The 23,258-nt window shown below is 42.1% G+C and overlaps 2 protein-coding genes across 5 annotated transcripts in view; both read right to left on the bottom strand.

The window, feature by feature from the left end:
• Positions 1-2,085, bottom strand: part of USP54 (ubiquitin specific peptidase 54) — a 92,369-nt gene extending 90,284 nt beyond the window's left edge. For 2 of the 4 annotated variants that reach the window (XM_071564044.1, XM_071564036.1), the window contains exons 1-2: positions 1,998-2,041; positions 1,411-1,554 (exon numbers count right to left, since the gene is read on the bottom strand). The gene's annotated coding sequence lies outside the window, so the exon portion shown is untranslated. Of the gene's footprint in view, positions 1-1,410; positions 1,555-1,997 lie in introns of all 4 variants that reach the window. The other 2 variants (XM_071564042.1, XM_071564039.1) reach the window with 2 other exon arrangements.
• A 5,157-nt stretch (positions 2,086-7,242) lies between these two features.
• Positions 7,243-22,219, bottom strand: MYOZ1 (myozenin 1). Its single transcript, XM_071563739.1, has 5 exons — positions 22,075-22,219; positions 18,155-18,336; positions 9,547-9,781; positions 8,629-8,788; positions 7,243-7,802 (listed from the first exon to the last, which is right to left on the bottom strand). Exons 2-5 carry the CDS (start codon positions 18,332-18,334, stop codon positions 7,571-7,573), a joined length of 807 nt encoding a protein of 268 aa, XP_071419840.1. The 5' UTR covers positions 18,335-18,336; positions 22,075-22,219; the 3' UTR covers positions 7,243-7,570.
• Positions 22,220-23,258: the final 1,039 nt, after the last annotated feature.

Raw genomic sequence — 23,258 nt, forward strand, 5'->3', positions numbered from 1 at the left:
AGCAGATTTAAAGAAAAAACCAGTAGCTGGAACTTTTTATTATTCTTTCCTCTTACCTCAGTTTCCTTTTATATTATCTGCTGCATTTTGCAGAGTTGCACCAAAAGTTATTCTGGATAGCCACAACAGTTCTTTAGATAGTTTCTTTATAGAACACTCTAACACTATGAGCCTCCCCAGGTAACAAACTTTTTGAAGCTCCCCAAACTGGGAAATAAACACACTTTTATGTACTCTCCACGAAAACTCGCCTAAAAAGGCTTAATGCCTAATAACATCTCCAAGACTGTATTTAAATCTCATTATCCTTTTTAACAAATTTGTGTCTACAGTCTCAAAATAGACAACCCAGAAATGAGAGAAGAATTGACATACTTTTTACCTGCAATGCCTGAAAGAAATGAACTGAAATGCTTTTACAGCTAATGCTTTTACTAGCGTAAACCTCCCCAAAATTTTCAAATTCTCTGGAATACCTGTAAGTTTGTCTGCATCAGACACATCAAGTACACGCTTACTCCTCATCTCACCTCAAGAACATTGTGGCAAAAGGCTTCCTAAGTGACATCACCCACTTGAGGAGGAAACAAACAAGTAGAAAAATAAAGCTTCTATTTAATTCAGTCTGCATGATATGCAGGATCCTCGATTACATATAGTCTTTATTAGGTGATAGAACTTCAAGAGTATTCTGTCTCATTAAATTGTCATTATTCTACCAATTCCTATATGAGAACAGATTTCAGCGGGCTGATTCAAGTATTTTTTAGCCCATAATACATTTTTGTAATTATTTTTAAAAGCTGTCATATTCAAGTTATGTGTTACCTTCCCAGTTCAGCTCTCAGCACAGCAATACTGTCTCTCCCTCTGGAAACAAACACGAGACTATTCATCTTGCTGTTGTTTTCCAAGATTGCTATTCAATGTATGTTGTATGTTGAACTACAATACCTTTCAGTCATAGATTTTTTTTTTCCAAGTCTGAAGATGAGCACAAGATTAGGGAATTTTGGTTTTGGTACATACAGCTTTCTTTCAAATTGCATGAGAAATACACAGCTACTTTCCCTCTCTTTTCACACACGTATTTTTTCCACGATTGAAACACTCAGAATTTGTTCTGAAGTCTCAAAGGCTCTTTGAATTGTTTTTACACACACACCATCAGCCACTACAGCACCCACAAGTCCAAGCAGCTGAAAGATCTGAAAGCCAGTGTGGCTTCAGCTTTTCAGAAACAGGTGTATATTGTCATGCTTTTTATTTATGGCTGTAATCCTCACGAATGTACACTCATAATCCTCCTGCTGAATGAAAGGTTTCAAGTGAAATCAGATCCTGGAAAAGCAAATAGCTTCCGCTTTCTTTTAAGAGAGAAAAGAAAAAAAAGCACATGGATTTGCCTACCTTAGAATAACACAGTGAATTAACTACTGAGCAGCTTCTTCTAACCAACAGCTCCTGTGCAAGTTTAACTTTTGGCGACAGCTGATCACGCCCGAGTTATTAACCAAGACAATGCAACATCCCTGATATTCCTTTCAGAGATCCCTGCCGATAAAAGACCGTTTTAGCCTCTGGTATCACTTGTTTCTCTCGTACCTGCTGCTCCTTCCCCCTCTGAAGCTGAACAGCTGCGTGCGCGGGGCAGAGGGTCCTGGATCGCGGGGTCGGGCACACAGGGCGGGCCGAGCCCCGCACGGACCCCACCGAGCCCCGCACCGACCCCGCCGAGCCCCGCACCGACCCCGCCGAGCCCCGCACGAACCCCGGGGCGGGCCGAGCCCCGCACGGATCCCGCCGGGCCGAGCCCCGCAAGGACGCTGGGGCGGCCCGGCCGCGCCGCTGCACGGGGCGAGGGTCGCCACCGACGGGGCTCCGGGCGCAGGGAACAAGCCGCCAGCGAACGGCTGGGTCTGGCTGTGGTTCCTGGCGAGGGAGCGGGGCGGGAGAGCAGAATGCCGCGTGTTCCCGGGAGCGGGGTCGGTCCGTACCTGCCCCGCGCGCCGTCCCGCCGGGCGCGCTCATCCCCCGCTGCCATAGCTACGGGCAGCCGCGCCGCCCGCCTCTCGCGAGAGCCGCCATCTTCCCGCGAGAGGCGCGGGCCGTGACCGCGGGCGCCTCCGCTGGCGCGGCGGCTGAACGGGCCGAGGGGGCCGGGGGGACCGAGAGGGTTGAGGGACTGAGAGGGCTGAGGCAGCTGAGCGGCCCGAGGGGACTGAGGGGGCCGAGGGGAGTGAGGGGACTGAGCGGGCCGAGGGGACCGGGGGGAGTGAGGCGGCCGAGGGGGCTGAGGCAGCTGAGCGGCCCGAGGGGACTGAGACGACTGAGGGGACTCTGAGGGGGCTGAGGGGCTCCAGAAACGCCTTCCTTGCCAGAAAATAATAAATCGGTGTCCTTGCAGAGCGGCTGTAACTGCTAACAAGTGCACAGCGTGGGCAGTGATTGCTGCGAGATACGGCTGGAGCCAGAGTAAACGATCTGACACGTTCGTGTCTAGCCAAAGTTTTTGCTTGTAGTTGATGTGAGCTGGGTTTTCTCACAGGTTAGAGCCAAAACATCGTGTGTTCAACACCACGCATACTTAAGTTGTGGATTAGACCATCTCGGGGCCTGGGGAGATTTGAATGTTAGAAATTTGTTTTTTGGTTTTCTGAATGCAAGGTAACATGTAAGATCAGTATTAAACTGGCATTCCCTGAACTGCATCAGCGGGGCATTTGCAGTATGTCACCAGGGCAGGCTAATATCAACTAGTGTGACTGTTCTTGGTGATGTCCAAGAAACGCATTTCAAGCCCACTGCAATCAATGGGTCCTTTCCTGTGAACTCAGGATCGTATATGTAGAGTCTCAGGATGCCTGTGGGGACCACTATTTCCATAAGCAGTTGGTATCTCAGTGTGACCTGGGTAAAAATATTAATTACCCAGACTGAAACATGAAGACATGAGGGCTAATACATTTTCTTTCCTGCCCTTCTATTTCCAGTTTTCCCAACATCTGAGAGGTACAGCTTTTTTAACAATTCTCAGAGAAGTGCCATGACCTCAGTAAGTGTGCAGGAAGTTCTTTTGTTCAGTTCTTGAGTCCATTTCTCCATAAGGGAAGTGAATGAGTTGATGCCTAACGTTCTCTATGTAAAAGGTGTATCTCTGTGTGCCAGAATTACCAGCTTCTGATAATTCAGGTGTTCTGCCAGTGGTGTACCAGGTGCACAGAGTGTGCCAGGGGACTGGAACTGTCCTTTGTGCTGCCCTGGAGCTGTCGTTGCAGTGAACACTCAAACCATACTGTTTCTATATATGTGTGCCTGCAATACTGCTGCTGTTAATATAGCATTTCTAACAACACTGAAGTATTACAGATAAAAGTGTATGTATTTGGAAGAATATTTGTTTACTTGTTGTGACTCCCCATCCTAGTTCAGTCTTCTGCTTTGGGAATCAAGCCAACCACACTGGAAGAGATCACAAATGAGGAAGGCCTCAAGCCTCTCTTAGGAACCAAAGATAATTAAGAGAAACATTTAGAGATAGTAGATGTAATGAAGCCCTGCATCCATGCTTGCTTCAGGCCCATGACAGTATGGCTGTTTTTATAATAGAATATGGAAGTGATTACACATCTGAGCCGGGCACTGCAGGGTTTGACTGAAGCACTCTCCAGTGTAATTGAATTTGTGTAGCATCTGTGAGCAGGGCAGGCCCTGTGCCATGAGGCCCATAGGGTGTCCTTAGGCTGGCCAGCAGAAAGTTTCTCATTTGTTTGTCCCTCCTTCCAGGGCCCACTTTGTTTTCCCTGCAGTGAACGATGTATAATAAGATTGTTGCTTAAAGCAGGAACTCCTCCCAGTAAGAACAGGAAGTTTGCAGAGTCCTTGTTTACCCTTTTGGGCTGAGGGATGTTTTGGAGCGCGAATGCAGCACTGCTTAGTGGCTCTCCTTTTTCACTGCTCTTTGTGTTCTCCTCTGTGTTTTTTTTTTTCCCCAGCTACAAATGCAGGGACTTGGAGTAAAACAGTGATGCTCGTGTCTGAGCCTGGGAAGAGTTGAGACCCTTGTCAGCCTTCTGTTGTACAGTTGTGCCGTCCCTCTCCAGATTTCCAGAGGATAATTGGTCCCAGTAAGCCTTGTTACAATAACCAAAAAGAATAACTGTTTTGTTTTGACACATGAAGAACTTACAAGCATAAATTAGTCTCACCTTATGCATTTATTTGTTCACTGTAGATTTTTGAAAGGCAAATGTCCATTATCAGTTTGGCTGGAGCTCTACCTGTAACAATTTCTAGTTTTTTTAAAGAGTAGTGGTCCTTGTCTGCAAATTTACTTCTATGAGTTCTCCCTGAAAGTACATCTGATGGAATTTTCTTTAAGTAAAAAAGATACTTTTAAAATTAAAATGCTTTGCACAAAACATTTTGCATTTCTATTTTTGTTAATCAAATGATCAAAACAAAGATGCCTGCAGGTTTTCTTAAAAAATAGTTGAAAAATATGCATTAAAAATGTTGAAATAAATAATGTTTCTAAAATGTATAATTGAAAGTCAAAGGAAGAGTTAATATTTGAGAATTTGTTTACTAAGCTGACTGAATTTTATGTTGCATTTTAAGAGCACTGCTTCAGGGTGGTTTATGTAGTTCTCTTCCCATTACTGCGTGTGTTAATTAACGCGATATATATCTGAGCAAGTACTTGCACTCATTAAAGTTTCACATACACTGTTTCAAATCCCACATACTCATCAGTTCACAAAAGTTGTATGGTTGCACAACATGTGTGCAATCTTGCTTCTGTGTCTGCCTTCAGATTCTGGGTTATCTGTGGCCCTGGTCAGGCACATCTCCAAGACGGAATAGGCAACTTGTCTGAACTAGTTTGTAACCTGCAGTTTGGCCATAGATGAGATTGCACATGATTCTATTGATGTGCTGTGATCCAGCAGGATGGGTTGCAAACTTTGCTAATATTCAGTCGAGAGACTCTAATATATGTGCTGCTGATGGGCAGCAGTGCACCTTGTAAGTTGCCAGAGCAGTGTGAACAGCAGCTTGTTGTGCCAAGGGGCAGTCTTTTGGAAGTGGGATGTTTTCCAGCTGATCACATCTGTGGCAGTCATCTATGGAAGAGAACACACATTTGCAGAGAAGCTAGTTAGGGAAAAAAACCTCAGTGCAGTGAATGTTCAAGCCTTGTGCCACAACTTCCCTTGGAGGGATGGCCATGTGCAGACATCATGTTCAGGCTCTTGTCTGTCTGGTGCCTGCCATCTTGCATAAAAAAATTAATAAATGTTATGTATTCACTGTATGATTAAAAAAAAGTCAAAAAGACAAAGCCCATATTCTCCTGACAGCCTGAAACGATTCCAGATTTGATTTCTGAGAGACCATCTGATGACCAAACCATCTCCTCTAAATAATCTGTGAATAACAACATAAAATTCCCAGATGTTATTTGTATGAATTATTCCATCATCATCACTAATTGCAAGCTGATCGCACGAGAGAGGGAATTATGAGATGCAAACTGTTTGATTAGGGAACACATTGCAGTTAAATGGAAGATCTTCTAGCCAACAGAAGCACAATAACTGTGCTACTACCTGCCAAATATTTATGCCATCAGCTATAACTTCAGGCAAGTTTTAAAAACATACAAGTCCATATTTATGGATAGTATTGCTGAGATTTTGTAAAGCACCTTTCTTTTACATGAAAATATGGACATTGTTTTTAATGCATTTTCAGCATGGCTTGGTTTCTTTGTCATACAAGTTGTCTTCATAAGATAAACATTTCAAAGCTTAGGAACTGTAAAACACTATTCCTAAAATTGAAACTGTAAATAACTAAAAATGAAAGAACTTTTTGTTCTGAATGGAAGATCTGAATGCCACAAAATTCTATCCAGTCTGTTTTTCATGGGTCAGCCTCTCTATATTAAATGACTTTTAGACTGCTGTCTAGTGGAGTATAAGCTTAATATCCGCTATATTCTCTATGAGGGAACTGTAGCCTGTCTTTTCAAGAAGATGGGCTCAATAATTTGTGCTTTTTACCTTTAACAATGATGATCCTGCTTAAAAGCAGGTGACTGACTTTCCATTCTGTAGCTTCTACTATGTGAGGGAGAATCCACTGTAATTAAATGTTATAAAATCCTCTAATTCCCACTGTAAACAATTCTTTGACATAGGTGATTCCCTTGAGTCTACATCACAGGAAGACAAAGAGCAGGAGCAGCTTCTTACTTCCTCTTAAATATTTGATCATTTTAGACAAATGACTGCCCTGATTATAGTAGCTGCAAGTCTTACTCAAATTAATTATTTTTAAGACAGAATTTATATTACTGTTGTAATGTTACTTCGAATAATGACTAAACTAGCATGTAACTTAAGCTGTGTAAACAATAAGACAATAGTTGTCTGAATTGTTCTATAACATGTAGCATTGTATTTCTTATTTTGTGCTAGAAACAAAAGCACATAAATCCTGCTTGACAGGATTTGAGATTGAAAGTGTACTGGCAATAGAAGAGCTAAATGCCTCATTAAGCAAATTTACCAAAACCAAAGGATCCTCTTAACTTACAAGTATGACTTATAGCAATTTTACTAATAACTTGCAGCAATACAATACTAATTTCAAGGACATTGCAACTTTTTATGCCCATTTAGGGCTTGGGATAATACAGTGTGTAGATAAAAACTCTTGTCCAACAGTACATTATGAACCAGAGAGAGTTTTGGGTATATACCCAGTGTTTTACATACTTACAGGGTAAGTACAGTGGAGCTTTGAAACTGCACCACCAGAGAGCACTGTGCTATTTCTGCATAGTATTCCTTACCTTTCCCTGCATATTTGTGGGCCTATTTTATTCAGTCTTTTTTTTTTCTGTGATACAGTAAAACTGAAGTGGTGGTGTCATTCTGTTGGAATTCTCAAACATTTTGGCATCATTGTCCTGTGTACACCAGCAGCCCTTAGTTGCCCTGACCAGCCTCATGTGGGACCTTCACTTCACTTACAGCCCAGCATTCCCATTTAAGCTCAGACCTAGGCCTGGGGTCCTTGTCTAAGCAATGTTGTCGTGGTGCTGGCCTGCAGTCTTGTCTCCTGGGACCTGAGGCCTGTGCTGTAACTGGCTTGTCTCCTAGATGGACATTTTTGTTATTGCAGATTGATTCAATGACATTTTTAAGGAGAAACCACAAAGGCTGTTTTTCCTCTTGGTGTTTTATTTTTAGTTAATTTATGACAAAACAGTTTTATTATCCATCAGACAGGCAGCATTTGGCATTGCTAAAGAGGAAAACACTTCCTAGTCTTGGCCTCTTATGTCCTGGTGAACAAAAAGCTCCATTCCCTCAATCTATTTCTTATATGAACTAATACCACATTGAAGAGAAGTTCAGAACCTGCTAGGAACTTGTCTTGGCTAAGGGCAAAAGAAGGGAAGGGCTGACAGAACTAGAATTGCACTTTTCAGCTCCTGACTATCAACTTGCAAATAGAAAGGGCTGAGGAGAAAAGAGAAGGTCTCAGCAGTGGGAATTTATAGCTCTTCTGTTTCACCACTTATTGGCACATTGATCTCAGTATGGTACTCCGAGGCGTCTCCTGAAGGCATCCAAGGTATTGGGGTTCTGTTGAAGGAGGGCCTTTTGCTGAAATTTTGATTATATATCATGAGAGATTCTGGAAGCAAAGGGCAGATATCAAACTGAGGCACTTTGAAGGTCATCCGTTTGGCTGCTTTCTCGTAACCCCCATAAGGCATGGCAGTCCTGGCACAGGGGAGTGCATGGAGTTAGTGAACGGAGCACAGGTAAACAACAGGGTTTAGAAAATAAATTATCAAAGTTATTGAAACTTTAAGTTTTTCCACAGTTGACTGGCCAACAAATCCTTCACAAGAACATATATGTATCTGTTGCTCATGTACTAAAAAAAAATGCAAACACACACACACACACACCCTCTTTTGTGCACTTCTTTCACCTTTGCTGCATTGATCTCCATCAAACCATACACCTTTCACAGCTGTTGGTACTCTGTGTGTGCAGAAGGCAGAGCCTGTGTTACTGCAGAAATTAATGGGATGTGGGTTTGTCGTTGGTATTGATGTCCTGCAGCTATGAAAGCGGGTGGCAAAATTGTATAGAGAGGTTAACAAAAAATTGTTGCTGCCCTAGAACTATTTGTAAACCTCTAAGTTTTTATCAGAAGCAGCAGGAGGATCCTGATTCTTATCTTAAGTACTCTGAAGTATATGGCTTCAGATCATAAGTATTTTTCCTGAACTCTTGAACTTCAAAGGGCTGCAGTAATAAACAGTGACAAGCTAAATCTCCCTGGTCAAATGGGGTGAGAAAGAAAGGGAAATAGGATTAAGGTCCTCTTATCCAGGTGCACAGGTTTTCTGACCATAAGCTGAATTAAAATCTCTAGCTCTTGATGTATGTTTTCTTTGTAGTCTTCCAAACATTTCAGCCACAGGAGACCGTGCTAAGAAAACTGATGTGCATTTACAGTGCACAAGACAGGAGGCTGTGGTCAGAGTTGTGTTTTCTTCTGTTAAATAAACTGAATTGAGTATCTAAGAAGACTTACCGGTTAAAAGACTTATAATGGGGGAAATCAGCTTTGGGACTATATGACAGTAAGTCCGTGGTGAACTGACTTTTGTCCTCAGGGCTGATACCCATCGCTCGTTCCCAAGGGGAGATGTAAGTTTTAAATATAGTGACTTTTTTGCCTCCTGACTTTCCATCTGTAAATAGAGAAAGGTAAAGCCCTCTAGTTAGATGACACTTACTCTAAAAACATTTCATTTCTGCATTCTACTATTAAAGTTGAGACATCAGTTTTGTTTCCAGATTCTGTAGCTTCTACATCAATCTGAGATTTAATGGTTAGATTTCTCTTTAAAAAAGATAGTCATACACCACTTCTGTCCTTGTCCATAAAAGCAGGTGTAACACAGTTTAAGAGCCACTCATCCAGGAATTTGCATTAAAGCATATACCTGAAAGCTATTTTTTCACTCTTCTCTCTGGTTGCTCATGTAGGGAGAAATGAAGTCCTTATTTTATCATCTCTTCACTAACTTGGGCTAAGCTTTATATAAGGCAAGATGCTATCTAATTTCTTAATTTACTTTTTTCTTTTCTGCCATATCATAGCAGACATAACATGGCATTTTCTTTGTGGTTACATGATCAGACATTCATGTTTTGCTGTTTCTGAACCAAGATATTAGAGACAAGTCTGGCTTGAACACCTCAGGATGGCTAAAAGCAGTTTGCAAATGTGATGGGGGTATCTCACTGGAAGTTAAAATTCTGTCAGTGACAAGAGCTGCACTTGTTGCTAAATCAACTCTTAAGTTAACTCTTCTAGACTTTGCAATAGAATTTAGTTTGGAAGAAATCAAGTTTTAGTCAGATCAATTTGCTTGTCCTTAAGAGTAAGATTGGTATAGGATCTGGTACCTTTAGCTATTTCTTGTTCTTGTGCAGAGATACTTGCCTTTTTCAGCACCATCACCTCCTTCTCCACCACTCCCAGACAATTTCCCCGCATGTTCCCCTTCAGTGTCTCCAGGGCCTCCTTTGCTTCCAGGCCTTGGAGGGACGCCGGGATGCTGCTGCTTGCTGGAGCCATGTTGCCCAGCTGTCACTCCTCCCACCATCCGCCCTTGGGCATAGCCATGAGCATCTTCTCCATAATGCCCTCCTGGTGGGATGAACTTCTGAAAGTGATCCTAAGGCAGGAGCAAACAGTGTATGAATCCCTGCTACATGACATGGCCCATTCACATTTGCAGAGTTAGGTCCCACAACACCAACTCCTGAGTCTCTGTGACCTGAGCAGTTTTTGTGTCTCAGTTACAAAACCAGTGGCAGAACTTTGTGTAAGTTATTCTCATTATCCAGCACAAGAGTAGTTGTGGAACAGCAGGAAGGGCAATGGAAGTACACACCCCTTGTAGTTGTTTTATATGATCAGGGTGAGAAGAGAGACATCTGCATAGTCCCCAACAGTGATCAGTATGAAAGAGAGGAGGAAGGAAAGAAAATTGAGCTTTCGCCAGAGCAAGTAAAGGTTCAGACAGAGATAGATTGGCTAACCTGTGGAAAAGCAAGCTGGGAAAGAAATAGGAAATGTTTTCATGTCAAACTTAAGATAACCCAGCCTGATGACAGCATGGGAGCTAAGTGTTAGAGGGCACCTATGACAACAAAAAAGTCAGGGAGATGTCTGTCTGTATGTCTGTTTTCCGTATATATGAAGGTCTGCATGGAGAGGAGTATTTACATGTTGAGAAAAACTGAAGAGAGAGCAGCCTGGGAAAACAGAAAATACTTCCTGGAGACCACAAGGGAAAAATAACAAAAAGGAAGAGTTTTGTTTGTAGCAGTATGTGCGTTAATGAACCAAATCTAATCAGCAACAAAGCAAGAAAGAAAGTTGTATCCATCAGTAAAACTAGGTTGGTCTTATTTTGCAGGCCATCCACTCACCTTAATTCAGGCTAGAAGGCTTAATCTCTGCACTACACAGTGAAAGAGCAAACAGCCTGTGCAGGATTTGTAGACCCTGTGGTGCCAGCATGATGTCCTGTCTTTGCACACAGAAATTTTAATAATACTTGTGTGGAATAGAAACTGATATAATAAGTTTGGGAAAATGTTCTACCTCTCAGTCATAAGTGACATAAAAATTAGACTCCTAGCAGACATAAAAAGGCATCTCTTGTGTATTACAGTCCACAATACAAGTCATCTGGGTTACATATGGTCTCTTCTGTTGAACTAGGAGATTGGCTGTTAGGTGCACAAAGTACAACAAATACAAAAGAATGAAATGGAATGAATCTGTTGTTCCTCATGCTGCAATTCTAATTGCATGAATTAATCTCAAGCAGCCTCTGAGCTGGCTCTCAAAGGGTTAAGGCTTTCTCAGGGAGCTTACACCTAGCACAGTTTAGCAAAAAGAAGCTTTCCAGGCTGTAAACAGGCTTCCAAGCCAGCTGTTCAGTCAGCTAAAAATAGACAAGAAGTGAAAACCCACAAGGCTCAAGGCAGAATTAGCTAACTCTCCGCTCCCTGTGTCTCTTGCAATAGTGTCCAGGGTTTCACAGCAGGTCACCAGGCTGCAACCCAGGCAGGCAGCCAGCTGCAGGCTGGAGTGGCAGAGCTGGTGCCCCCAGGGCCTTTAGGGACTGTCTGTCCTTCTCCTAGCTGTAGGGAATTGCCTTTTTAGGAACAGAGGAGATGATGTTCCCCTGAATGTCAGGAAGCACTGACGGGGAGAGGATTGTGAGCATTAAGCTCTGCACAGGAGCTGGCAGGGCAGTCTGCTCATTTATGCGTGGGAGCCATGTAGCTGTAAAATGGCAAACTGAAAAACGGGTATTTTGAGGGCTAGGGGTCAGAAGGAGGTTATTCTCAATATTTAAATATATATGCAAGGGTAATGCTTCTACTGATTTGCTCAGTACTTGCAAAACAGGGATTTACATCTGTTTTCCTTCAAGTCTCACCCATGCTTTGTGCCTTTTCTGAGTATTAAATGCTTATTTCTCTTTTCCTTTGGTTACTTACATGTGCACTCCGGAATGAAAAATAAGAAAAAAGGTCACAAAACATCAGCATAACATGAACTGCAGTAAAATGGTTGTTCTGATTCTGTTCACAGCAGTATGTGATGTGATCAGGGAGAGGCATTGTTGTTGTCTGGTGTTACTTTAAATTGCAGTACATCACTGATAGGAATGAAGCTTCTCTGAAACAGAAGGTCTGCATCAGGAAAGCCACACCTAAATCTTATTTAGCTACAAATTAAATTAGTATGATTTGCCTTAGGCTAGTTCATGATTCTTCATGGACCTGCTGGGAAACCGTCCAATCTGCTGAGAGCAGGCTTCTCCATTCAGAGAGGAAAGACACATTTTCCATGTAATACCCCAGACTCTATTCACCTCCCAGAACAAAAACATGGTTTTCTTTAGTTTTGGCTACCACAACAGTTTGATTTAGCTCAAATTAACAGGAGTCAAAGGGAAATTAATATTTTGGAAAGATTTTCCAAGAGAGCAAAGCTCAGGAATAGCAGCCTCAAGCAGGAGTCTCAACATAGTCAAAGCTGGGTAGGTGCAGCTTTGTCTCTGGCATGCACAACACACCTCTGGTCAGAGTTTTGAAGTGAAATATGGCTTAGAGTTGAGGAGAATGCAAGTCTTGGGCCATTGCTTGTGGAGCAATGCGGAGCTTTTACATATATGCATACTCACATCATGAAACCAGCCTCTCAGTTATGATTGATTGACCCTGTTGTTGGAAATTCCAGGAGAGAAGCCCAGGAATGTCAATTGAGAAGCCTGATAACCTTCTCCTGTTGGCTCTGGAGACAGATCACATGGTTCCTCCATGGTGGGATCTGCCCTGTCTGTTTGCTGCTGGAGGCAGTGGATGTTATCAGTCCTTGGGCATCTCTAAATCCACTCTAATAGAAGAACAATTGTCACAAATTCAGGTGATGTGTAGTCCCCTGGACTGGATAACCCAATAGGGCTCAAGTCTTTGAAGTCCTTGGTTCTAGCAAGAGCCTGATCCTGCAGGCTGAGTGCTTAGATGGGCAAATTCTGAATTCTCTAGAGCATGTGCCTAATAAAAACTTCATAATGAAAGATGATCCAGCTGAGCTGGGACCTCTAAGTATCTGAAGGCCCTGACGTCACTGCAGGCAGTCCCCAGGAGGAGACACTGTGTGCTCCCCTTCAGTTCCTTGCTGTGCCCTAAAGAAAATGATTGAGGCCACCAAATGTGTTTCTATTTCCACCTCTGATAAAGAGCTCCCCAAATGTTTGATACCTATGTAGTTACTAACACGTCTGAAGTTACTGGTCTGCGTTCTCTCAGTGGCAGCCACTCAAATGCTCCTTAGTGATGGGATGAGAGATTTAAAATTCAGAGACTTGGAGAGTCTCATAGACTGCCTGCTGTTTTTATCCAAGTGTGTGCCTCAGTCCTTTATTTGGATTTCATAGACTTAACCCTATGATTCACTTTAAAAAAGTATGAACATAAGAAGATATTAAAGTATCTTAAAGGCTATTTTTTTCAGACTTGCTATCCCAAGATGCACTGCAGCTTGAGCTCTTGCTTTCTATTTCCAGGTCTACTTCTGACTTGCTGTTTAATCTTAGGCAAATTATTTTTTACCTCTGTAGCTGAATTGACACATCTAAATAATGGGATTTTTTATCTAATGCTACCCAAAGTTAGATATATATTATATTTGTATCTTTTATGTCATCTTTGCTGCATTTACCATGTGGATGAAAGCAGCTGAGTTTCAGAATTTTGGTCCACAGTTTTCTCACAGTGCTCCAACAAACTGCTGTGGAAAATAAAAAGATCATTTTTTCCTATCACTCTGTTTTTTCCACACCAGCCACTTCTTGAATAAGAATGCATTGAACTCCATGTTGACTCTTATGCAGCTTTGGGTATAGTTGGGAGCTCTAGGTGTTCTGCACCAATCCAACTCCAGTGCAGTAAGGCTCATTTGGTTAGAGAAGCTACATCTCACTCAGCTTGCTCCACTTAGTTCATAACCTGAGACTCATATCTCAGCTTGCAATTATCCTGTAACATTGTTCAGGAGGTTAAATATTCCCTGCAGAACAGAAATCCAAGAAAAAATGCTTTTCCTAATGATATTTTCCCTTTAACTTTCCCTCCAGTGATCCTAATTGGCATTCTTCTAAGTACGTTGTGGCCAACGGAGCTATTGGTGTAGATTGTGCAATGACCAAGTAGCTGTTTGGTAACTTCTTTGTGTCTCCATCCTTACGTCTTCCTTCACAAACTGTATCATGTCTGGCTATTGAACATGTAAGGTCTCTGTGTCCAGCTGCCTGCTGTGAAGCATCACTTTTGGCATTTTAGTATAACCACTTCCATTCTCTTCCTGCTACCTCTGCCTGCTCCTCTGGGTTCTTGTTCAGCAGCAAAAGGAATACCAAGGAACTCCTGCCATTATCCAGAAGAGTAATCTAATTCTTTAACACTTTTTCACTTCTTGTATTTTATTTCAGAGTTGGTGTCAGCTTATCTGAAGAGACCTCTTGACCTGAAGTCCAGCAGAAATTACCAACGCATGTTCAGCTTGTTTTTGTACAAGCTTTGACAAGATTGGAAACTGCCTTTATTGTAATTTATGGGTGAGTCTGAGAAAGTATCGAGATGGGGTTATTTATTTGTGGGCCTGGGTATTTTTTGATGTACTACTGCTGGTAATTGTGTATTTAAATACTGCTTATTTCACCTTTGTAGTGGTTTTAAGTTAACATCTGACAGTAAAGCATAAAGAGCAAAGGAAAAAAGGTCTTCTACATGTAATCCAAGTCAGCCACAGGTTTTGACTAGCAGAAAGGCTAAGTTTAAGGATCCTCACTGGAAGAAAGACAGCAACATCCAAAATACTATGGTTTTGTTTTCAGTTTCCACTTGATAGTCAGCAGGAAGCTGTTAGTTTCCACTTGGAACAGGAAGAAAGTCTTAACACAGAGGTTCTCAAAGCTGAGGCGAGACAATAATGAGTGAGGCTGTAAGGCTAAGAAACATTGTTTCACATGACCTTGATGTGTTTGAGACCAAACAAATGAAGGAAAGGTCTGTGAACTGCTGATCTATTAGTTGCTGAACAGTGAAGTGGGATTTGGGAGACCCAAAGATAAGTCTGAGATGTCTCTGTGATTTTGTGTGACTCATTCATCTACTGCAAGGCTCAGTTTCTCCATTAAAAAATAAGTGCAGTAATTTCCTTCATGCTATGGTTGGCCAGATGCTACAGTAACAGAGCACAGAGCAAGATAGTGTTTTGTCATGGCCTTTAGTCTGTAGTAAATTGCATCTTGCAGGTCCGCAGTGAAGATGATAATATCCTCTGAGACATGGAAGGAACCACAGTTTCTGTGACAGGCTGACAGAGCCTGGAGTGAGAGGAGAAATACTTCTTCTCATTCACTAGCTGGGATTCAGCAGAGCACCAAACAAGGAGGATGTTGCCTGAACTGTCCCAGTTTGCCAGGATATCGGTGTCAAACTCAGCCCTCCCTAAAACTTATCCTTTTACTGTATATTTGCAAGAAAAGAGGGTCATAGTATTGAAAACATCAGTAGTGTGTAGTAGTATTGAAAACAACAGTATGTAGTGCATTTCATTTTGTTCATGTTGGGAATGGTCAGTCCTTTTGACTGAGTTTAGCCACCATGTGCCTTTAACTGGATGGGTTGAGCTGCAGCAGTGATTGCACTTTTGCATGGGGTTGTCTGACATTCATGCACACACAATATATATGTTTTCTCTGCTAAAAGTAAGGAGAGTGATCTGATTGTCCAGTGTGGTTGTTTGGCTGGAGGACAAGGAGGGGAAGAGAAGCAGGAGGGTGGATCAATGACACTTGACTGCTGAGATCTTCTCCCTTGTGTGGAAGGTTTATGGCTACAGCACAGGCTATTCTGGGACCCCTTATATGGTTTGTATTTATTTTTAATATCCTTTCTCTTTGTGTGTTTTTATATCACATTACCTTGCTCTTAAACTTTTTCTGTGAGAAAGAAACAATCCATACTCCATCCCAGACCCATCTTGCCCTGCTTTCCTAAGTGTGTCCTGAAAATATTTTAAGACACGTAAGAAATCTATGATATAAAAGCAGAAAACACACCCCCCCAGCTTTGAAACCCTTCACTATCCCACAGCCTTAAAGGTACAAGGACTTCCTTGAGATGGGAAGCAAAGAACATGGAAATTAATTGGGAACTGGATGTAACAGTAGAAAGTATTAACTCTGCTATTATCTTCCTCATACAGTTCCCTTGTGTTTAAGCTTTCTTTTCTGCATCTTGCCTTTGAGCAGATACAGGAGCAAGAAAGTAAAGGAACAGAAAGGTCATCAGATTCTGCAATCAAAAGGGGTTCTTTATGAAAGTTATTTAGTGACAAGGTCAGGCGCTGTCCTGAGGGTTTGGAAGACCTGTTACCTTTACCTGCCCAAGAACAACCGGCTCTCTGAGATTGCTGTGATTGCTCAGCTTTTCCTCTCACTGCTCTGACAGTGAGCAAAGGTGCTAACTTGTGCTGGCTGTGCTGATGAGAATAGCTGTCCACAGAGGCAGTGGATGCAACCTGGCAGAGTGCTTGCACAGAGCACATGGGGCAGCCAGAAAATAACAACTGTTTGTGATCCTGCTGAGCTGGCCCCAGCAAGGGCTGTAGGGCAGACAGAAGTCTTCCTGCACTGACCAATGGAGATTTTTTATCTCTACCAGGAATGTGGAGAGAAGATAGCCCCGAAAGGGAACCATGAAGTGTCAGCTGCTCTTTGGACACCGTGCCACGGTTCTCATACAGCAAAGCCATAAAAAAATCCTAGGCTTGTTAGAGTTTTTTTTAAAGCCCAAATAGATTTCTCCATGGCACAGGATCTTACAGTCATGCCCAAAGACCTTGGGAGCAGGGGTGTTCTCACAGAATAGAGATAGAGATTCACTACAGAAAGGGTATGGAGTGAAAGTCAGGCACAGATGAACAAAGTAGGAAAAACAGCTCACAAAAAAGAAGCGATTGTCATTAGCCATTGTAATGTTAGTCCTGGAGGGACTCTGTGCATGGTCCAGTTTTGAGTCCATTTGTCACTGTTTATTTGCTTTGTATTGTTCTGCTTGGACATTCTTTAGTGACACCCTCACATTTTTGAGAGTTTGAACTTTTGTTCTGTTGCTTTATTATTTTCTCACTCCTCTACGCTGCAGCAGATTCTGACATATGAACTTGGCCCTCATATATTTTAGGAGCTCTGAGGTTGCTGAGTGTTTATAAAAACTGCATGTATTTCTGTAGGACATTAATCTGAAGAGTGCGAAGTTCAACACACCATTCATTCCCACATCCTTTCTAGGCAGTAACTTGCTGAAGAGATGAACTACCTAAAACATAAAGACATGAAGAAACTGCCCAAAGTCTAAAATGACCTGATATGCTTGCTATATCTCTGGCCTGTCATCCCTCATCTGAATCTGACCTATGTTGTAATTTTAATTACTTTTTTTTCTAATCAGGCATCTTTCTACATCCTGATTTCCAAATTATCAGTTTTAGGAATGAACTACAGACATTTACTACTGCTGCTTTTGTAAACATTATAGGGCTAAAACATAATGTTCCTATTTGGCAGAACATTTTCTTCAGCTTGATTTTTATTATTTTCCTTGAGTTTCTTTGGACTAGAAAATTGATGCCATAAAGGGATAAAATTACATCCAATGAATTTTGAAGAACATCAGACAATGAGGGGCTACATCAAAATGCATGCAAACTTGAAACATTTTCTATTTGTTTTACTGAACTGCTAACAATCATGTGGAAGGAGAGTTTCATTTGTAAAAGTTTAGGTATCTTTAGAAGACTTTACAACAGCAACTAAGGATAGAGAGAAGTTCAAAGATTAAATAACAGTACTAACTCATCGGAAAGGGAAAGGAAAGACTGTCTGTGTTTTGCACCATATCTGAAAGGAAAATATTTTAGTAGAAAACAAACTTGGCTTCTAGCAAATTAACTGAAGATGTTGCAGAGTCAAGTTAGAGGTTTCTGTCAGAAGTCTCACTTATGGAACTTGCAGAAATGAGCAGAGCAGTCTGTCCAGCAGAAAGCATAAAAGTATCCTAGACCGAAAACATAACTGCACCTACTGGAGCTGGAGTCAGACCTGGATGGATCATTGCCATCAAGCAAAGAAGAAATGGAATGGGTACAAAACTAATTAGCCCTTCCCTGAGGTCTGAACACCGGCCAAACATGTAGTCCTCCTTCATCACTCAGTACTGAATTTTCTCATGCTTCTGCATGTGTGATACCAAATATTTGCCAGAGGAAACTAATGCTGTTGCCAAAAGGAAATAAAACTTGTGTGTTTATATAATTTGGGCTTTTTCCTTCACTTCTTTGCTAGTAGGTCCCCCCTGGTCCATGCACATACAAACAGAGGAGAGCTTGGGCACCCACCATTCATGTTTTCCCTGGGTGTTTTGGAGCAGGTTTTTAGTTTTAATCTCCAACCTACCACAGAATTGGCGGTGAAGGCATCAGGGTTATTCTCATAAATGAACTTCTCCACTCTCAGCTGACGTAATTTAAACATCTTGGATCCTTTGTTAGTGAGGAGAGAAAGCTCTTCTAGCATCACATCTCTGGGGATGCTGATCTTCTTCCCCAAGTTCAGCTTGGACACCTCTTGTGGCATGACTACAAAACAGATGCAATAGGACACTTTAGGAAATGCTCTGGTCCACATCTCTTGTCTATGTTTTCCAAGAATCAGTAGCAACTTCAGAGCACCGAAAAACTCTTCTAAATTAACATTTTAGGAAATGAGCTGTGCGCCAAGGTTTTGCACTGGTGATACTTTGGATATAGATGTTTGGGATTTACTCTGAATTGCAATCAAGGCAAATCTGCAGAGGTGACTTGCATGGGGGTGGAGATAGATGGGTGTGTCCCACATCTGAAGCACCTCAGTCAGTGCAGCAGGATTCCTTAGTACTGCCTCAAAATGCACCACTGCCTTACACTCACCTCCCCCCCTCTGCAATTAGATGAGTGGCAGTCAGCTCCTCAGATTGGGTTGTCATGTAATAAATAGAGAGAACTCTGGTGTGCTTTGGTTTAAACATTATCCTGGAGCCATGGCTAGATTCAATATTATTATATATTTTTGTTTGTGGTGAGAATTTTTAAAGAGGAAAGTGGCTAAAATTCTCTTCAAGTCTTCATATGCTGGTTACTCAATAAGTACTTTTCCATTTAATTTGGTACTACCAATCCACCATGAAAACAATGGATTTAAACTTTTTCAGTGTAAAAGTCTTGCAGAAATGCAATCAAAGTTTTTCATTCAGAAACATGCACCTTCTCCTAGGCTTCCTTTTGTTTCTGTATTAAGCAAGTTTAAGACTACTTCTCATTCACAACTGAGAATGAATCTCCATCCTTAAACTGGTATAAAGCCTATTTTATTAGACAGTCTATGAAGAACTTTTTTAAACAAGCCAATTTTGTACAGCAGTATTTCATAGCAGGAAATGCCCTTTAACTGAAAACTGGATTTTTACTTGCTTCTTTACTTGAATAAATGATTAGGGGCAAACAGAAAAGTATTTATACCCTACCAGAGAAGTTTCTACATCTGTTTTTGGGGTGCTGAAGAAAGGACAGCAGCGAATTATTAGTTTTTCAAATCTCTAAAAATCTTCCCCATGCTGTCAAGAGTAAAAAGAAGATAAGGATATCAGTTATCTAAAAGTCACCCTACCCAATACACGCGTATTCTGTAGAAAGAAAAGTGTCCCAGGTTAAATTTTCCTGCTGTAACTTCCCTAAGAGACTGGTTTTTTCAGTTAATTAGTGCTGGAATCAAAGGAATTCTCTCACACAGAGGAAAAACAAATAAGAGACAAAGGTTATAAGAGAGAGAACAGTACACAATATAAGTAGGCACTGCAGTATTGATACCTGTAAAAGATCATGTTCTCTTTACTTTCACACAGGTGTGCATCCAAATGAATGCTGCAGGGGAGTACAGGTTTGCAGAGTGTGCTCTAGATCGACATTTGACCTGAGTGTGTGCAAAGCTTTTCAACCATAAGACAGAAAATGTGATGTGGCTGTAGACTGGGCTTTAGTAATATTTGTGGCTCTGCCTCCTTGTGTGTTCCCTGCATGTCTTGCTTTGGGAGTTCAGTCAGACAAGGTGTGAAATTTTAAAGGCTGGCATTCAGGCTGAAATCCAAACAATTCTTACTTGAGCAGTTTTGTGTATCTTACCTTCGTGTGTCAGCTTCCCAATGAGTTTAGTGGACTTTTTCCTTTTAAGAGGAGCAGGAGTCCCTGCAAGGGGCATTCCCACAAAAGGTTCTCTGCTTTGCTCTAAACACACAAGGAAATGGAGAATGAAACACTGGAAAAGTATTTCTTGCCTTTCTTTTAGTTGCCATCTACAGGAAAAAGATACACAGCCTTCATTTCACACACAGATTCTTTTCCATCCCTTCCACATGATGGAGCTAGTGAAAGGTGTTCTGCCATACAGAATATCATCAGCAGGCTGTTGTGGTGCTGGCTGGAGACTCAGTGTTATGACACAAATTATGGTAGCAGATCACAGCAGAAGCATTGCCAAGGTGCCACATAGCATCATCATCCAAAAGATGCATTTTAATTGCAACATGGCAGTCTCCCAGAATCGGAGTGTGCCATGGGGGTACTCTGTTACCACCTTGTGCTTCAGTAACAGACTCTCTCTTTGAAATAAAATGTTATAATTCCATGCAGTTATCTTTAGATGGTAATATATATTTGTGTATAAAGATTTCAGGTCTGTCCGTGGGTAATTTGGAGCCCTTTGAATAATTTGCAAGTGTGGTTTGGATATTTAGATAGTCCTATTAGAATTAGAACAGGTATTCAGAAAGCCACTAGACTGCAAGTTTGGAACAACAATAAAAATGCCAAAACTAAACCAAAACTCTAAGTACTTCTGTATTTTATGACTGCTACTGTTTTGTTACAGAAAGGCTAGAAGAAGGCGGCACAGGAAGATTTGTTAAAGAAAAAGTTGTTCACCCAATTTGTTTGAAGTCACTTGCACCTGTATCTTATGTATAGATCTTATCCCATATAATTTTGAAGGGGGAAAGGGAAGAAGAGGGAGATTTTTTTCTGGTACAGCATTCTACATCCCTAGAAAGGATGAGAGATCTGTACTGCAAAGTCAGGGAAATTAGGAAAAATCTCAGCAATTCTACTTCATGCAGCTTCTCAGAGTCCTTCTTTGGGGTTATCACACATAATGTAAGCAAAGCAAATGTCTTGTCTTCACTTCAATACTGTCCATGCCGAGACCCATTGGCTTCAGCAACAGCAATAACTAATCACCTGTGTCCTTCTGATTGTTTGTATTTGCTTAAAATTTCAGAACTAAAGCATTGAACTGTGAATTGTATTTTAAAACTACGAAGCAAACAGCTGGAACTAGGAGGTTGTACACTGCCAATGTTGTGATTAAGATATTTTTATCTCCTATGTATTCTGCAGTTTCATTCCACAATTGCTTCTTTTGCACCATGATTTTCATGTGATAATAACTACTAAAAGAAGCCCAGCCACAGCAAGACAGGTCCAATCACACTGGCAGATAGTCCCCTAGATTAGTTTTTCTCTCAGATTTGCGAGCTTTTCCTTTTACTGAGATGCTGCCTATGCAGTTCACACCATAAACGAGCACCTCCTGGGGTATTCCCAAAGCAAGCATGAGCAGGTGCAGCCATAAAGCACGCGCTGCACATTCTCCTCGAGCAGCCAGACATCTGTTTGGCTATATAAAAGAAGCTGGCCCTGCTTGACAGGAAAGGGGCAATGCTGCCAGGAGACTGCAGGGGTGGGAGGTTATGACCCATCTGATGATTCTTAGGACTGCGAAAACAGAGGGAAATCATCTGTGTGCCCCAAACATGGACTCCCTGGGGCAAGACAGAAAATGCTGGCCCTGGTGGGGAGCTGTGCTCCTCTAACACACCCATTCCCAAGGAGCAGTGAGGACACATCCCATTCTGCTGTCCTTCTTTACTAATCCAGCAGGACTGAGAAGTGAGAAACCTGCTGCATGCAATTGGTCTAGTGTAAGGAAAGGGGCAGCAGTCTCTCACCATGGACAGGGTCCAGACCTGCACTGGTGCTAGTGCTCTTTCAGTCCTCCCACCACAGGGAGGCTGCTGAAGCCTCAGTACCCATCCTTCCCACAATCCCATACATACAGCCAGGGCCACAATTATCCTTTTCTCCCTGAGCTCATGCCTTGGTTCAGTTCCTCTGTCTTTCTCTTCATTGGCCTGTGGAGCAGTCATTTACTTGTTTTGGCTGCAAACCAAGCCACTCTTTACCTCTCCAGCACCTGCTCTGCACTATTTTGCTTCCCAGTCAACTCACCTCAGGTTTGCAGTACCAGGCTCAGACCAGATCACGCACCTGCCCCAGAGCTCTGCAGTGGGCTGCTTCCTCCCAGCCTGTCCCTGGGTGCCGCTGGGGAGGTTTGTCCAGCAGCCCCGTTCTCCCAGGGTGCCTGGGTGCAGGCAAGCTCTGCCCAGCACAAAGTGCTGATGCGAAGTGCTGTGAATTTGACTCCCGAAGGCTGCTCGCACAGGCATCCTGCAGTTATTAATAGCCAATGGCCCGCAGGGCAGAGTCTCAGATAGCATCACTACCATCCCTGAGGAGAGAGAAAAGGAAAAGGTTGCTCCTCGGGTCTCCTGCAGTCACTGTCTCAGTGCCCAGGAAGACCAGGCTCTTCATAGGTGCCTCACTTCCTCCTCTCTGTTCAAACCTCTTCCTCCTGCTATTGCTTCTTAATGCAATTCATAAAACCTTCTCAATATTCTGTTTGTCACTAATGCTCAAAAGCTATCTTGGGTCTTGCTCTGTTACACCTTCCTTCTGTCCCTTCCTCAGTCATTTAGCCCAGTGTCCCCTGGGCTTTCATATATAATTCCTAAAATGCATCAGAAAACACAGAAGCAAAGTAATTATATGCATGAATCAATAAGTAATAGGAAACCCACTAAGTCTAGAAAGCTACTTACAGAATTCTAGGAAGTAGCTATGCAATGTATGGGAAGTCAAGCTGAATCAAATCACAAGGAAACCGATTTCCTGACTAATGACAGAAATAGGGTTGATTGCCTGCATTTGGTGCAGTTTTGTACATGCAAATGACCTTCCTCAGCTCCTCTTCATTATGAGGTAACTCTTCCTCTTTTTCCCTCCTATCCAGCTGGATTCTGGTTTTAGGATGAAGGGAATGTATTTCATTTTACTGGATTACTCAAAGATGCATAGCCTTTCATCTTCTGCATAAAGCAGAAATTCTCCAGAAAACATTGTCTTCCTAATTCCCACTGAAAGACTGGATTCCTATTTAATTGAAATCAGGTTGTCTACTGAATAATCCTAGAGTTTAGTGGGGAGGAAAAAAAACCTAAACACAGTTGTGATTGCAGTAGAAAATCATCTGTGCAGAGGATTACAAGCAAAGTTGATAGAAAGGAACACCAGAAGACAGCCACTTTCCTTTCTCCCTAGATTTTGCTGTTGATTTTGCCTGCACCAAATGCATA

The sequence above is a fragment of the Pithys albifrons genome, chromosome 9 (assembly GCF_047495875.1).
Source record: "Pithys albifrons albifrons isolate INPA30051 chromosome 9, PitAlb_v1, whole genome shotgun sequence".
Classification (NCBI taxonomy): domain Eukaryota; kingdom Metazoa; phylum Chordata; class Aves; order Passeriformes; family Thamnophilidae; genus Pithys; species Pithys albifrons.

What these genes read in the sequence shown, in the direction of transcription:
- MYOZ1 (XM_071563739.1), bottom strand. Translation starts at nt 18,334, where the DNA reads ATGCCACAAGAGGTGTCCAAGCTGAACTTGGGGAAGAAGATCAGCATC. An exon ending in CCTTCACCGCCAATTCTGTG is followed by an intron (nt 9,782 to 18,154) that starts GTAGGTTGGAGA and finishes CTCCTGCCTTAG; the next exon opens with GATCACTTTCAGAAGTTCAT. An exon ending in AGGTGATGGTGCTGAAAAAG is followed by an intron (nt 8,789 to 9,546) that starts GCAAGTATCTCT and finishes CTCTATTTACAG; the next exon opens with ATGGAAAGTCAGGAGGCAAA.